The sequence below is a fragment of the Hyla sarda genome, chromosome 8 (assembly GCF_029499605.1).
Source record: "Hyla sarda isolate aHylSar1 chromosome 8, aHylSar1.hap1, whole genome shotgun sequence".
In the NCBI taxonomy this organism is placed as follows: domain Eukaryota; kingdom Metazoa; phylum Chordata; class Amphibia; order Anura; family Hylidae; genus Hyla; species Hyla sarda.
This window is the reverse complement of record NC_079196.1, coordinates 88612499-88627357: the sequence shown is the minus strand read 5'-3', so window position 1 is coordinate 88627357 and position 14859 is coordinate 88612499. Positions and strand designations below refer to the sequence as shown.

Sequence of the window (14859 nt, the reverse complement as noted above, 5' to 3'; positions counted from 1 at the left end):
AATTATGCGGCTTCTTATAGTTTTAACAGCCTTATTAGGGAAAACAGAGCGACAGACTAAGTGCAGCTTCTAGATCGCCAGTTGGACAACAGAGCGCAAGGGATGTATAATAAACTGGATAGTCCATTTTTAATATGTATTATTTTCCTTTTCATAGGTCATTTGTCATGCTATTTCAGAGCATGTGGAGGATGCTGGAGTACACTCAGGAGATGCTACCCTTATGATCCCCACACAGACAATCAGCCAGGGGGCATTGGAGAAGGTAACATGATATGAATAGCCTTTTGATATTGCAGTGTAATGTTTATTAGGCAAACTAAGTCCAAAAATGTAGTGCTATTTAGATGCTCAGTTATTTCACCGAACATCTGGCAGTGGCCACATGATAGTATGTTGGTATGTCGGTAAAACGACGCAAGAATTTCGCAGAAGTATATCGCAACACTTAAGTACTATCAAGACAAGGAGGGACACTCCAGTTGCTAGACACATACATGTGGCACATGGAGGTAGATTGAAAGACTTACAGTTTATGGGGCTCTGCCAACTTAAGTTGGAACCGAGAAAAGGCAACATTGATAATCTCCTCCTGCGGGAGGAGGCCAAGTGGATATGGAGACTTCGTAGTCAAGCACCTTTTGGCTTGAATGAAAGTTTCTCATTTGCAGCTTTCTTTGGGATGTAAAGAAATATTAAATACAATCAGAGTATCAATATGGCTGTTAATGCAGTGGCGCTATATATATATATATATATATATATATATATATATATATATATATATATATATATATATACACTGTAGCTGAGTGCTATATAATCAAGATGATCAAGATTTCTTATACCTCATCATCCTTTTTTCTTCAAGTTTTGGACCACATTATATAGATATTAATTTTTTCTCAATATGGTGACACCTTGATGCAGCATTTTTTATGATTGGCACTAATGGACACTTGGGTTGCTCCCACAGTTGTTCCGTGTTTTTCCTTATCTGGGCCTCTCCCCTTCCCTCCCTCTTGTCTTGTCCCTTTGACATCTAGTCTATCAGACGTTATGGATATTAATAGTGCCCCTTCATGAGCAGTACTAACTTTGGGTAAGTTTATCAGTATATGTCCCATAGTTGAGTAATCTGTATTCTCTCACCTCCTGAGATGGCTAATGGAATATGAGCTTAGTAGTATTTCAATACATTTAATAAATGGTAACACAGAAGACAAAGGCATTATTGTATTTATTTTTATTCATTTATCATTTATACATTTTGTTCTGCTCAGTATCAAAAGATGTTAACACTGTTACCCTATTTTCCATCTTTATGGCTCATCATTGACATCCATATATAATGGGGGTAATCCCTTTAATGCTCTCTTACCTGTGATGTCCCCCATTTGGGCTATGAATATGAGTATTCACTAGTGACAGGATGGTATCTGCTGAGTTGGGGCCACTAGTACATGCACAGTGACATATTTTCATCAATATTTACTCTAAGTCTCATCACATGCACACATTGTCAGGCAGATATTTACTCTAAGTCCCCACGCATGCGCATACTGTCAGATTGGCTGTGGCAGTGGAGAAGTTTCCCATGCACAACATAGGGCATGCGTGGCGCACTCTGATGATGGGGATGCCGCTATGGGCGCATATATATGAGATCGCCGGCTGAGCAGACGGCTATCATTGACGTAAGTGTCTGTTAACACTTTACATACTTAGTTACATAGTTAGTATGGTTGAAAAAAGACATACGTCCATCAAGTCCAACCAGGGGATTGAAGGGAAGGATGTAAGGGGATAAGGGAAAGGGATGTAGTTTTATAATTCTGCATAAGCTTTAATGTTATTTTTTCATTGGAAGACCGAGTTCAGTGACCTAGGATGTGATTGTGGATACTTTATTCCTATTGGTACTAGTTGTCACAAGATTGTGCATTGGTGTATTATTGTGGTCCAGTGATGATGAGGTCATAGGGGTGTCTATAAATAGCCCCACCATTTTGCTGCTGCCATTTCCACTATTTGCCTCTTGAGAACGCCGTTGTAACAGCAAAACACGTAGAGGCTGGCAATATAGTGTTTACATTTTAAATAATATCCAGTTGGACTTTAGGTATCTGCAGTGCCTGTGCATTTTCTATTGGAGTATATATCTCCAATACGTATACAGTTCACTTTTCCCAACTGGAATTGGTTTTAATCTTTTTTGCTGAGTTTATAATTTTTTTCATCGCATACAATAATAGTTATATTTTTAGGGTATATTATTAAGGGTGTTTTACCCCAGGCTACTGCCCTGGGGTTCAGTTAATTATAATGTCTGAGAGTGTTCACCTATTATGAGAGTTGGGACATCCTTTGGTGCTCATGACAGAAGTTTTAGAATGCGCTCTACTAGCCTAAAGCTTTGAATTTCATAATGATAGTGATTCCCTTTTGTCTTTTTCCCTCTTTGTTACTTAATACTTTTTATGCCTCTCCCGCTTCTCAACCCTGCCTGATGTATTCAAGTTAGATGATTAGCCTAAGAGGAATCCATGCCTCTATAGAGGTATAGGAACCCACTTACAAAATAATGGAACCAAGGGGGTTCTAAGGAGGGGAATAAAACATAAATTAGATAATTGCATTCCTCATATGCAGTGAAATCCTGCATAGTGCACCCTATGCCCAAGGAAGGCAGTACAAAAGTAACAAACATGGGAGTGGGTAATTCAAGAGGAAATCATACAGTATAACATTTTACTTCTACAAGGGAATGGGCTAGAAGATATGGGGTAGGGCATTAGGTCTTTAGGGCTATTGGCATAAACCAACACCATAAGGTGCCCATTTTGTTTCATTTTCTGAAGCATTCTTTTCTATGTTTGCATTGCCTGTCCATACAATTGTCACGATGCCGGCTGGCGGGTAGTGGATCCTCTGTGCCAGAGAGGGATTGGCGTGGACCGTGCTAGTGGATCGGTTCTAAGTCACTACTGGTTTTCACCAGAGCCCGCCGCAAAGCGGGATGGTCTTGCTGCGGCGGTAGTGACCAGGTCGTATCCACTAGCAACGGCTCAACCTCTCTGGCTGCTGAAGATAGGCGCGGTACAAGGGAGTAGACAGAAGCAAGGTCGGACGTAGCAGAAGGTCGGGGCAGGCAGCAAGGATCGTAGTCAGGGGCAACGGCAGGAGGTCTGGAACACAGGCTAGGAACATACAAGGAACGCTTTCACTGGCACAATGGCAACAAGATCCGGCAGGGAAGTGCAGGGGAAGTGAGGTGATATAGGGAAGTGCACAGGTGAAGACACTAATTGGAATCACTGCGCCAATCAGCGGCGCAGTGGCCCTTTAAATCGCAAAGACCCGGCGCGCGCGCGCCCTAGGGAGCGGGGCCGCGCGCGCCGGGACAGGACCGAGGGAGAGCGAGTCAGGTACGGGAGCCGGGGTGCGCATCGCGAGCGGGCGCTACCCGAATCGCGAATCGCATCCCGGCTGGAAGCAGAATCGCAGCGCCCCGGGTCAGTGGATCTGACCGGAGCGCTGCAGCGGAGAGAGTGTAGCGAGCGCTCCGGGGAGGAGCGGGGACCCGGAGCGCTCGGCGTAACAGTACCCCCCCCCTTGGGTCTCCCCCTCTTTTTAGGGCCTGAGAACCTGAGGAGCAGACTTTTATCTAGGATGTTGTCCTCAGGTTCCCAGGATCTCTCTTCAGGACCACAACCCTCCCAGTCCACTAGAAAAAAAGTTTTCCCTCTGACCTTTTTAGAGGCTAAGATCTCTTTGACAGAGAAGATGTCCGAGGAGCCGGAAACAGGAGTGGGAGGAACAGATTTGGGAGAAAAACGGTTGAGGATGAGTGGTTTAAGAAGAGAGACGTGAAAGGCATTAGGGATACGAAGAGAAGGAGGAAGAAGAAGTTTGTAAGAGACAGGATTAATTTGACACAAAATTTTGAAAGGACCAAGATAGCGTGGTCCCAACTTGTAGCTAGGGACACGGAAGCGGACATATTTAGCGGAGAGCCATACCTTGTCTCCAGGGGAAAAAAACGGGAGGAGCTCTTCTTTTCTTATCCGCGAACCTCTTCATGCGTGATGAAGCCTGTAGGAGAGAATTTTGGGTCTCTCTCCATATAATGGAAAGGTCACGAGAAATTTCATCCACAGCGGGCAGACCAGAGGGCAAGGGGGTAGGGAGGGGGGGAAGAGGGTGACGGCCGTACACCACGAAAAATGGGGATTTGGAGGAAGATTCAGAGACTCTGAAGTTATACGAGAATTCGGCCCATGGAAGGAGATCTGCCCAGTCATCCTGGCGGGAGGAAACAAAATGTCGCAAATAATCACCCAAGACTTGGTTAATTCTTTCTACTTGTCCATTGGACTGGGGATGATATGCAGAAGAAAAATTTAATTTAATCTTGAGTTGTTTACAGAGAGCCCTCCAGAATTTAGACACGAATTGGACGCCTCTATCCGAGACGATCTGCGTAGGCAATCCGTGAAGACGAAAAATGTGTACAAAAAATTGTTTAGCCAACTGAGGCGCTGAAGGAAGACCAGGAAGAGGGATGAAATGTGCCATTTTGGAGAATCGATCAACGACCACCCAAATAACAGTGTTGCCACGGGAAGGGGGTAAATCAGTAATAAAATCCATACCAATCAGAGACCAAGGCTGTTCGGGGACAGGCAGGGGATGAAGAAAACCAGCGGGCTTCTGGCGAGGAGTCTTATCCCGGGCACAGATAGTGCAGGCTCGCACAAAGTCCACAACATCCGTCTCCAGAGTCGGCCACCAATAGAAGCGGGAGATGAGTTGCACAGATTTCTTGATGCCCACATGACCAGCGAGATGGGAGGAGTGACCCCATTTGAGGATTCCGAGGCGTTGGCGTGGAGAAACAAAGGTCTTTCCTGGAGGAGTTTGCCTGATGGAGGCTGGAGAAGTGGAGATCAGGCAGTCAGGTGGAATGATGTGTTGCGGAGAGAGTTCAACTTCTGAGGCATCCGAGGAACGAGAGAGAGCATCGGCCCTAATGTTCTTATCGGCAGGACGAAAGTGAATCTCAAAATTAAATCGGGCAAAGAACAGAGACCACCGGGCCTGGCGAGGATTCAGCCGTTGGGCAGACTGGAGGTAGGAGAGGTTCTTGTGGTCGGTGTAAATAATAACTGGAAATCTTGATCCCTCCAGCAGATGCCTCCATTCCTCAAGTGCTAACTTAATGGCTAGAAGCTCTCGATCCCCGATGGAGTAGTTCCTCTCCGCCGGAGAGAAGGTCCTAGAAAAAAAACCACAAGTGACAGCATGCCCGGAAGAATTTTTTTGTAAAAGAACAGCTCCAGCTCCCACTGAGGAGGCATCAACCTCCAATAGGAAGGGTTTGGAAGGGTCAGGTCTGGAGAGCACGGGAGCCGAAGAAAAGGCAGACTTGAGTCGTTTAAAGGCGTCTTCCGCTTGAGGAGGCCACGACTTGGGATCGGCATTTTTTTTGGTTAAAGCCACGATAGGAGCCACAACGGTAGAAAAATGTGGAATAAATTGCCTGTATTAATTGGCGAACCCCAAAAAGCGTTGGATAGCACGGAGTCCGGAGGGGCGTGGCCAATCTAAGACGGCAGAGAGTTTGTCTGGATCCATTTGTAGTCCCTGGCCAGAGACCAAATATCCTAGAAAAGGAAGAGATTGGCATTCAAACAGACATTTCTCAATTTTGGCATAGAGTTGATTGTCACGAAGTCTCTGAAGAACCATACGGACATGCTGGCGGTGTTCTTCTAGATTGGCAGAGAAAATCAGGATATCGTCCAGATATACAACAACACAGGAGTATAGCAGATCACGAAAAATTTCATTGACAAAGTCTTGGAAGACAGCAGGGGCGTTGCACAGGCCAAAGGGCATGACCAGATACTCAAAGTGTCCATCTCTGGTGTTAAACGCCGTTTTCCACTCATCCCCCTCTCTGATGCGGATGAGGTTATAGGCGCCTCTTAAGTCCAATTTAGTAAAGATGTGGGCACCTTGGAGGCGATCAAAGAGTTCAGAGATGAGGGGTAGGGGGTAGCGGTTCTTAACCGTGATTTTATTAAGACCGCGGTAGTCAATGCAAGGACGTAGGGAGCCATCTTTTTTGGACACAAAGAAAAATCCAGCTCCGGCAGGAGAGGAGGATTTACGGATAAAGCCCTTTTTTAAATTTTCCTGGACATACTCAGACATAGCAAGAGTCTCTGGGGCAGAGAGAGGATAAATTCTGCCCCGGGGTGGAGTAGTACCCGGGAGGAGGTCGATAGGGCAATCATAAGGCCTGTGAGGAGGTAGAGTCTCAGCTTGTTTTTTGCAGAAAACATCCGCGAAGTCCATATAGGCCTTAGGGAGACCGGTTACTGAGGGAACCACAGAGTCACGGCAAGGGTTACTGGGAACCGGTCTTAGACAGTCCTTGGAACAAGAGGGCCCCCAACTCTTGATCTCCCCAGTGGACCAATCCAGGGTTGGGGAATGAAGTTGAAGCCAGGGAAGTCCAAGGAGAATTTCCGAGGTGCAATTGGGGAGGACCAAAAGTTCAATCCTCTCGTGATGAGATCCGATGCTCATTAGAAGGGGCTCCGTGCGGAAGCGTATGGTACAGTCCAATCTTTCATTGTTTACACAATTGATGTAAAGGGGTCTGGCGAGACTGGTCACTGGGATGTTGAACCTGTTGACGAGAGAGGCCAAAATAAAATTTCCTGCAGATCCAGAGTCCAAGAAGGCCACGGTAGAGAAGGAGAAGGCAGAGGCAGACATCCGCACAGGCACAGTAAGACGTGGAGAAGCAGAGTAGACATCAAGGACTGTCTCACCTTTGTGCGGAGTCAGCGTACGTCTTTCCAGGCGGGGAGGACGGATAGGACAATCCCTCAGGAAGTGTTCGGTACTAGCACAGTACAGGCAGAGGTTCTCCATGCGGCGTCGTGTCCTCTCTTGAGGTGTCAGGCGAGACCGGTCGACCTGCATAGCCTCCACGGCGGGAGGCACAGGAACAGATTGCAGGGGACCAGAGGAGAGAGGAGCCGAGGAGAAGAAACGCCTCGTGCGAACAGAGTCCATATCTTGGCGGAGCTCCTGACGCCTTTCGGAAAAACGCATGTCAATGCGAGTGGCTAGGTGAATAAGTTCATGTAGATTAGCAGGAATTTCTCGTGCGGCCAGAACATCTTTAATGTTGCTGGATAGGCCTTTTTTAAAGGTCGCGCAGAGGGCCTCATTATTCCAGGACAATTCTGAAGCAAGAGTACGGAATTGTACGGCATACTCGCCAACGGAAGAATTACCCTGGACCAGGTTCAACAGGGCAGTCTCAGCAGAAGAGGCTCGGGCAGGTTCCTCAAAGACACTTCGGATTTCCGAGAAGAAGGAGTGTACAGAGGCAGTGACGGGGTCATTGCGGTCCCAGAGCGGTGTGGCCCATGACAGGGCTTTTCCGGACAGAAGGCTGACTACGAAAGCCACCTTAGACCTTTCAGTGGGAAACAGGTCCGACATCATCTCCAGATGCAGGGAACATTGGGAAAGAAAGCCACGGCAAAACTTAGAGTCCCCATCAAATTTATCCGGCAAGGATAGGCGTAGCCCAGGAGCGGCCACTCGCTGCGGAGGAGGTGCAGGAGCTGGCGGAGGAGATGACTGCTGAAGCTGTGGTAGTAACTGTTGTAGCATAACGGTCAGTTGAGACAGCTGTTGGCCTTGTTGCGCTATCTGTTGTGACTGCTGGGCGACCACCGTGGTGAGGTCAGCGACAACTGGCAGAGGAACTTCAGCGGGATCCATGGCCGGATCTACTGTTACGATGCCGGCTGGCGGGTAGTGGATCCTCTGTGCCAGAGAGGGATTGGCGTGGACCGTGCTAGTGGATCGGTTCTAAGTCACTACTGGTTTTCACCAGAGCCCGCCGCAAAGCGGGATGGTCTTGCTGCGGCGGTAGTGACCAGGTCGTATCCACTAGCAACGGCTCAACCTCTCTGGCTGCTGAAGATAGGCGCGGTACAAGGGAGTAGACAGAAGCAAGGTCGGACGTAGCAGAAGGTCGGGGCAGGCAGCAAGGATCGTAGTCAGGGGCAACGGCAGGAGGTCTGGAACACAGGCTAGGAACATACAAGGAACGCTTTCACTGGCACAATGGCAACAAGATCCGGCAGGGAAGTGCAGGGGAAGTGAGGTGATATAGGGAAGTGCACAGGTGAAGACACTAATTGGAATCACTGCGCCAATCAGCGGCGCAGTGGCCCTTTAAATCGCAAAGACCCGGCGCGCGCGCGCCCTAGGGAGCGGGGCCGCGCGCGCCGGGACAGGACCGAGGGAGAGCGAGTCAGGTACGGGAGCCGGGGTGCGCATCGCGAGCGGGCGCTACCCGCATCGCGAATCGCATCCCGGCTGGAAGCAGAATCGCAGCGCCCCGGGTCAGTGGATCTGACCGGAGCGCTGCAGCGGAGAGAGTGTAGCGAGCGCTCCGGGGAGGAGCGGGGACCCGGAGCGCTCGGCGTAACAACAATAACTTAATATCCTTGTGACATGGAGAATTTTTAGCAGTGCTGTGGAGTCAGTAAACCAGATTTTTGATTGTGACTGCTCTATTTTCCCCACACCATGAATCCAGCTCTAACTCCTTTATACGGATATATCCATTTTTTTAAAGGTTTTTATCAGACGATAGGATTGATTGACTATTCTCAGGATAGGCACTAATCATCTGATACCCTGCATTATATAGTAAATAGTGCCAGAATTGAATGGGAGCGGAGCTGCAGTTGGTCCTACCACTATACAATGAATGGCTCAGGATTTCCATCTCCATTTTCTGTATAATGCAGGGCACCAAACAATTGATCAGTGATTAACCATTAATCATATAGTCTCCAAAACACCCTTTAAAGTATGTCAAAACTCAGCATATCCGCTGATGTTTAGTGTGGGAGCTAAACCTTAAAATGTTACCATCATTATGTCTTGGCATGTCACTTAGGAACAGGTGCTGTTTGGTGATTGGCCAGACAACAAAAGAAAAGGATGTATAGGTATGAGTACTTCTGCCAAACAGCTCAGCTTTGGTCTAGCTCCTTTAAATGGAGATAATGGGAAATAACTGTGCCACCATGAAAAGGGCTCTCAGGGGCTCAATAACAGTAGAAATAAAACATTAGAAAGAGCACTAGGAAAGATCACCTTGTCATCACTCTTAAGGGTTAATCTATCATGCAAGTTTTTAAAAACCTTTGAAAACAACAGGTCTGCTTTAATATGAATCTCCAAGGCTTTAAATGGGCACTGCTAGATTCAAAAACGTTTTATATGTTGTAAATCTTAGCAAAACATTAACCTTTCTAATAGACTTCATAAGAAAATGTTATTCCTTTTTATGGAAATCATGACTTATAAAATCATGGCTTTGTCCAAGCTGAAGCACAGGCATACTGGGCTTCAGTAAGTGAGGGTGGGCTATCTCTCCTCTGTCCTATCTCCTGTCTGATAGTACTCATCTGTGCTCTCTCCTGTCTGATAGTACTCATCTGTGCTCTCTCCTGTCTGATAGTACTCCACTGTTCTCTCTCCTGTCTGATAGGACTCCTCTGTGCTCTCTCCTGTCTGATAGGACTCCTCGGTGCTCTCTCCTGTCTGATAGCTCTCCTATGTGATATATCCTGTCTGTTAGTACTCCTCTGAGCTCCCTCCTGTCTGATAGTACTCCTCTGTGCTATCTCCTGTCTGATAGTACTCCTCTGTGCTCTCTCCTGTCTGATAGTACTCCTTTGTGCTCTCTCCTGTCTGATAGCACTCCTCTGTGTTCTCTCCTGTCTGATAGCACTCCTCTGTGTTCTCTCCTGTCTGATAGTACTCCTCTGTGCTCTCTCCTGTCTGATAGCACTCCTCTGTGACATATCTTGTCTGATAGGACTCCTCTGTGCTCTCTCCTGTCTGATAGCACTCCTCTGTGTTCTCTCCTGTCTGATAGTACTCCTCTGTGCTCTCTCCTGTCTGATAGCACTCCTCTGTGACATATCTTGTCTGATAGGACTCCTCTGTGCTCTCTCCTGTCTGATAGTATGCCTCTGTGCTCTCTCCTGTCTGATAGTACTCCTCTGTGCTCTCTCCTGTCTGATAGCTCTCCTATGTGATATATCCTGTCTGGTAGTACTCCTCTGTGCTCTCCCCTGTCTGATAGTACTCCTCTGTGCTCTCTCCTGTCTGATAGTACTCCTCTGTGCTCTCTCCTGTCTGATAGTACTCCTCTGTGCTATCTCCTGTCTGATACTACTCTTCTGTGCTCCCTTCTGTCTGATAGCAGTCCTCTGTGCTCTCTCCTGTCTGATAGGACTCCTCTGTGCTCTCTCCTGTCTGATAGCACTCCTCTGTGATATATCTTGTCAGATAGGACTCCTCTGTGCTCTCTCCTGTCTGATAGTACTCCTCTGTGCTCTCTTATGTCTGATAGATCTCCTATCTGATATCTCCTGTCTGATAGTACTCCTCTGTGCTCTCCCCTGTCTGATAGTACTTCTCTTTGCTCTCTCCTGTCTGATAGTACTCCTCTGTGCTATCTCCTGTCTGATAGTACTCCTCTGTGCTCCCTTCTGTCTGATAGCAGTCCTCTGTGCTCTCTCCTGTCTTATAGGACTCCTCTGTGCTTTCTCCTGTCTGATAGCACTCCTCTGTGATATCTCTTGTCTGATAGGACTCCTCTGTGCTCTCTCCTGTCTGATAGTACTCCTCTGTGCTTTACCCTGTCTGATAGTACTCCTCTAAGCTCTCTCCTGTCTGATAGTACTCCTCTGTGCTCTCTCCTGTCTGATAGTACTCCTCTGTGCTCTCTACTGTCTGATAGCACTCCTCTGTGCTCTCTCCTGTCTGATAGCACTCCTCTATGATGTCTCTTGTCTGATAGGACTCCTCTGTGCTCTCTCCTGTCTGATAGCACTGCTCTGTGCTCTCTCCTGTCTGATAGGACTCCTCTGTGCTCTCTCCTGTCTGATAGGACTCCTCTGAGCTCTCTCCTGTCTGATAGTACTTCTCTGTGCTCTCTCCTGTCTTATAGTACTCGTATGTGCTCTTTCCTGTCTGATAGGACTTCTCTGTGCTCTCTCCTGTCTGATAGGACTTCTCTGTGCTCTCTCCTGTCTGATAGTACTCCCCTGTGTTCTCTCCTGTCAGATATGACTCCTCTGTGTTCTCTTCTGTCTGATAATACTCCTCTGTGCTCTCCTGTCTGATAGGACTCCTCTGTGCTTTCTCCTGTCTGATAGGACTCCTCTGTGCTCTCCCCTGTCTGATAGTAATCCTCTGTGCTCTCTCCTGTCTGATAGTACTCCTCTGTGCTCTCTCCTGTCTGATAGTACTCCTCTGTGCTCTCTTGTCTGACTGGACTCCTCTGTGCTCTCTCCTCTCTGGTAGGACTTCTCTGTGCTCTCTCCTGTCTGACAGTACTCCTTTGTGCTCTCTCCTGTCTTATAGTACTCCTCTGTGCTCTCTCCTGTCTGATAGCACTTCCCTGTGCTCTCTCCTGTCTGATAGTACTCCTCTGTGCTCTTTCCTTTCTGATAGCACTTCTCTGTGCTCTCTCCTCTCTGATAGGACTCCTCTGTGCTCTCTCCTTTCTGATAGGATTCCTCTGTGCTCTCTCCTGTCTGATAGGACTCCTCTGAGCTCTCTCCTGTCTGATAGTACTTCTCTGTGCTCTCTCCTGTCTGATAGTACTCCTATGTGCTCTCTCCTGTCTGATAGCACTTCTCTGTGCTCTCTCCTGTCTGATAGGACTTCTCTGTGCTCTCTCCTGTCTGATAGTACTCCCCTGTGTTCTCTCCTGTCAGATAGCACTCCTCAGTGTTCTCTTCTGTCTGATAGTACTCCTCTGTGCTCTCCTGTCTGATAGTACTCCTCTGTGCGCTCTCCTGTCTGATAGGACTCCTCTATGCTCTACCCTGTCTGGTAGTAATCCTCTGTGCTCTCCAGTCTGATAGTACAATGAATGGCAAAGCGAAAAGGAACCTTTGGATGGCGCTGCTGGTTCCAATGGTGCAGGTAACAAACTGTAGCCAGAGATGCAGGTAGTACAAAACACTGGACAGTTTATTGGACCAACCATAAAACAATAACCAGCAGCGCCATCTAAAGGTTCTTTTTCGCTTTGCCATTGATCGTTCTACTCAGGAGGCGGTTTCACCACTCCTGCTACCTAAGGCTCAGCAGCGGTTCCGGATCCTTTCCTCAAACCCCATTGTGGGTTGATATGCAAGTTTTCACTTGCTGCATGGTGAGCAGCCACTACCTAGGGGTCTAAAGAGGCCCCATCTTTTCTCGCTCTCTCTCCTACTTCTCCTACGGTATCACACGAGGCGCCCCCTCTGGTCTCCCCAATTTTTTCTCTCCCTCTACAGTCTGATAGTACACCTCTGTGCTCTCCCCTGCCTGATAGTAATTTTCTGTGTTCTCCAGTCTGATAGTACTCCTCTGTGCTCTCTCCTGTCTGATAGGACTCCTCTGTGCTCTCTCCTGTCTGATAGGACTCCTCTGTGCTCTCTCCTGTCTGATAGCACTCCTCTGTGCTCTCTCTTGTCCTATCAGACAGAGTAGTGCTAGCCCACCCTTAATTACTGGACTTTTTCCATGCCTGTGCTTCAGCTTGTACAAAGCCATGATTTTATAAGCCATAAAAAGGAAATAACATTTACTTAGGAAGTATATTAGAAAGGTTAATGTTTTGCCAATATGTACAACATATAAAAAGTTTTTGTATCTGACAGTGCCCATTTAACTTCTCATGTAAATGCTTTCACTAAACAATCTAAACACTACAGATCAATTACAGTTCTTTCCCACCATATTGATTGTTTCTCTTGTGTGCTGTCATATACCCCCATGTCATGGTCGGCAGAAGACAGCACAATATTAGTCTGCTTTTCATTTAACAATGACAGTTTCTTTTATGTCCCCTGGTCACACAGAGTGATAGCAGGGATAATGACATTTAAATTATATACTGGGGGAACCAACAGATGTATACAGACTCTACCAGATGTTCTGGACTTTACCCATGACACAGCTACTTGGCACTTGTAAACAAACCTCTCACACATGTAAGATGCATACAATTCTGCCAATATAAATTATAGTTATCAGAAAATGTGATAATCCAAACTCTAGTCAGATTTGGAGATCAAGTGCCAAAATACATCAATTGCATTTGGGGCTTGTATACTATTATAATATAGTGAAGGCTATAACCCAATACAATATAAAAGGTATTGGTCATTTGATCACAATATTAATATACAGTATAACATGATATACAAAGCCTTGTACAGAAAGTTAGGTGACCACACACAGAGTTCCATGCAACTCCATACAGGTTTTGTATTTTGGGGGTGGCTTTTTTTTTTTATGCCTCTGTGCAATATTCGCACTTCAAATTTGGGATCACTGCAAAGTGAAAACTAAAAAAGTTACTTAAGTAAGGCTGTTTGCTACTTTATGCATACCCACAAAAGTGGCAAAAAAAGTGCTTAGGCGCACGTGCGACATTTTGCGACATCAAGCTCTAAATGAAATGAAAAATCTCTCCCCATATGTTTCTCAATGAAACTGAAGGAATATGGAAGTACAGTAAAGCCCCTATGTAGGCCCTATTATGGCTCTGTAGAAAGCAGAGCTATAATATTACTAGGTGCGTGAGCCCTGAAGATCATGAGTTTGTGTCTCAAACAACATAGTCTTTAAAATCTGATATATTGGGTATAGATAGAGCTATGTTGTTCGAATTACAGCAAAATGGATTCTTGCAAAGTGGTGCTTGAATACATCTCTTTTCTGTCATTTGCAGGTGAAAATTGCAACCAAGAAAATTGCAAGCGCCTTTGCCATTTCTGGACCCTTCAATGTGCAGTTCCTTGTCAGAGGAAATGATGTTCTGGTAAGTACATGAAATCATATATACACTGGCACAATAGGGGTCTGCAGTTTAATACAATATATATTACAAAGTGTTAGTGCCAACACTTTATTACATGCATTAGTATTTATTACCAACCCTAATTTTACATGTACATGTTCCATGGAGTGTTGGAGCTCTTCGCCAAAAACATTTCCCGTTACCAATTAAGAACATCATGCATAGTGCTCCATGGTAAAAAAAAAAATACATTAAAGGGGTACTCCAGTGGAAAACAATTTATTTTAAATCAACTGTTGCCAGAAAGTTAAACACATTTGTAAATTACTCCTATTAAAAAAAAAATATCTTAATCCTTCTAGTACTTATCAGCTGCTGTTTACTACAGAGAAAGTTCTTTTCTTTTTGAATTTATTTTCTGTCTGTTCACAGTGCTCTCTGCTGACACCTCTGTCCATTTCAGGAACTGTCCAGAGCAGAAGCAAATCCCCATAGCAAATCTATCCTGCTCTGGACAGTTCCTGACATGAACAAAGTTGTCAGCAGAGAGCACTGTGGACACACAGAAAAGAAATTCACAAAGAAAAGAACTTTCTCTGTAGTATACAGCAGCTGATAAGTACTGGAAGTTTTAAGATTTTTATAGAAGTGATTTACAAATCTGTTTAACTTTCTGGCACCGGTTGATTTAAAATAAATTGTTTTCCACTGGAGTACCCCTTTAAATCATCAGTAGTAGTGGTGAGGGTGCAGGAGGGTGCTGTGCCCAATCTGGACAGCTTGTTTTTATAAAAAGAAAAATTTATTCTGAAAAAAAAAAAAAAAGTCCTATATTTTGACATCTGTCTAATGTTCTGTTATAAGCATTTTTTTTCCTTCTGGTTGCCAGTGAATTTGAACGTGAAAGTCTGGTTCTAGCCTAGTAAAATCAGTAGGCT

General features: G+C 46.0%; 1 protein-coding gene across 6 annotated transcripts in view; it reads left to right on the top strand.

Annotated features, from left to right (window-relative positions):
* Positions 1-14859, top strand: part of CPS1 (carbamoyl-phosphate synthase 1) — a 132109-nt gene that overhangs the window by 89680 nt on the left and 27570 nt on the right. For all 6 annotated transcript variants that reach the window (XM_056535427.1, XM_056535426.1, XM_056535429.1 and 3 more), the window contains 2 exons: positions 158-265; positions 13853-13942. In XM_056535427.1, coding sequence (XP_056391402.1) covers positions 158-265; positions 13853-13942 — 198 coding nt within the window. The remainder of the gene's footprint in view (positions 1-157; positions 266-13852; positions 13943-14859) is intronic.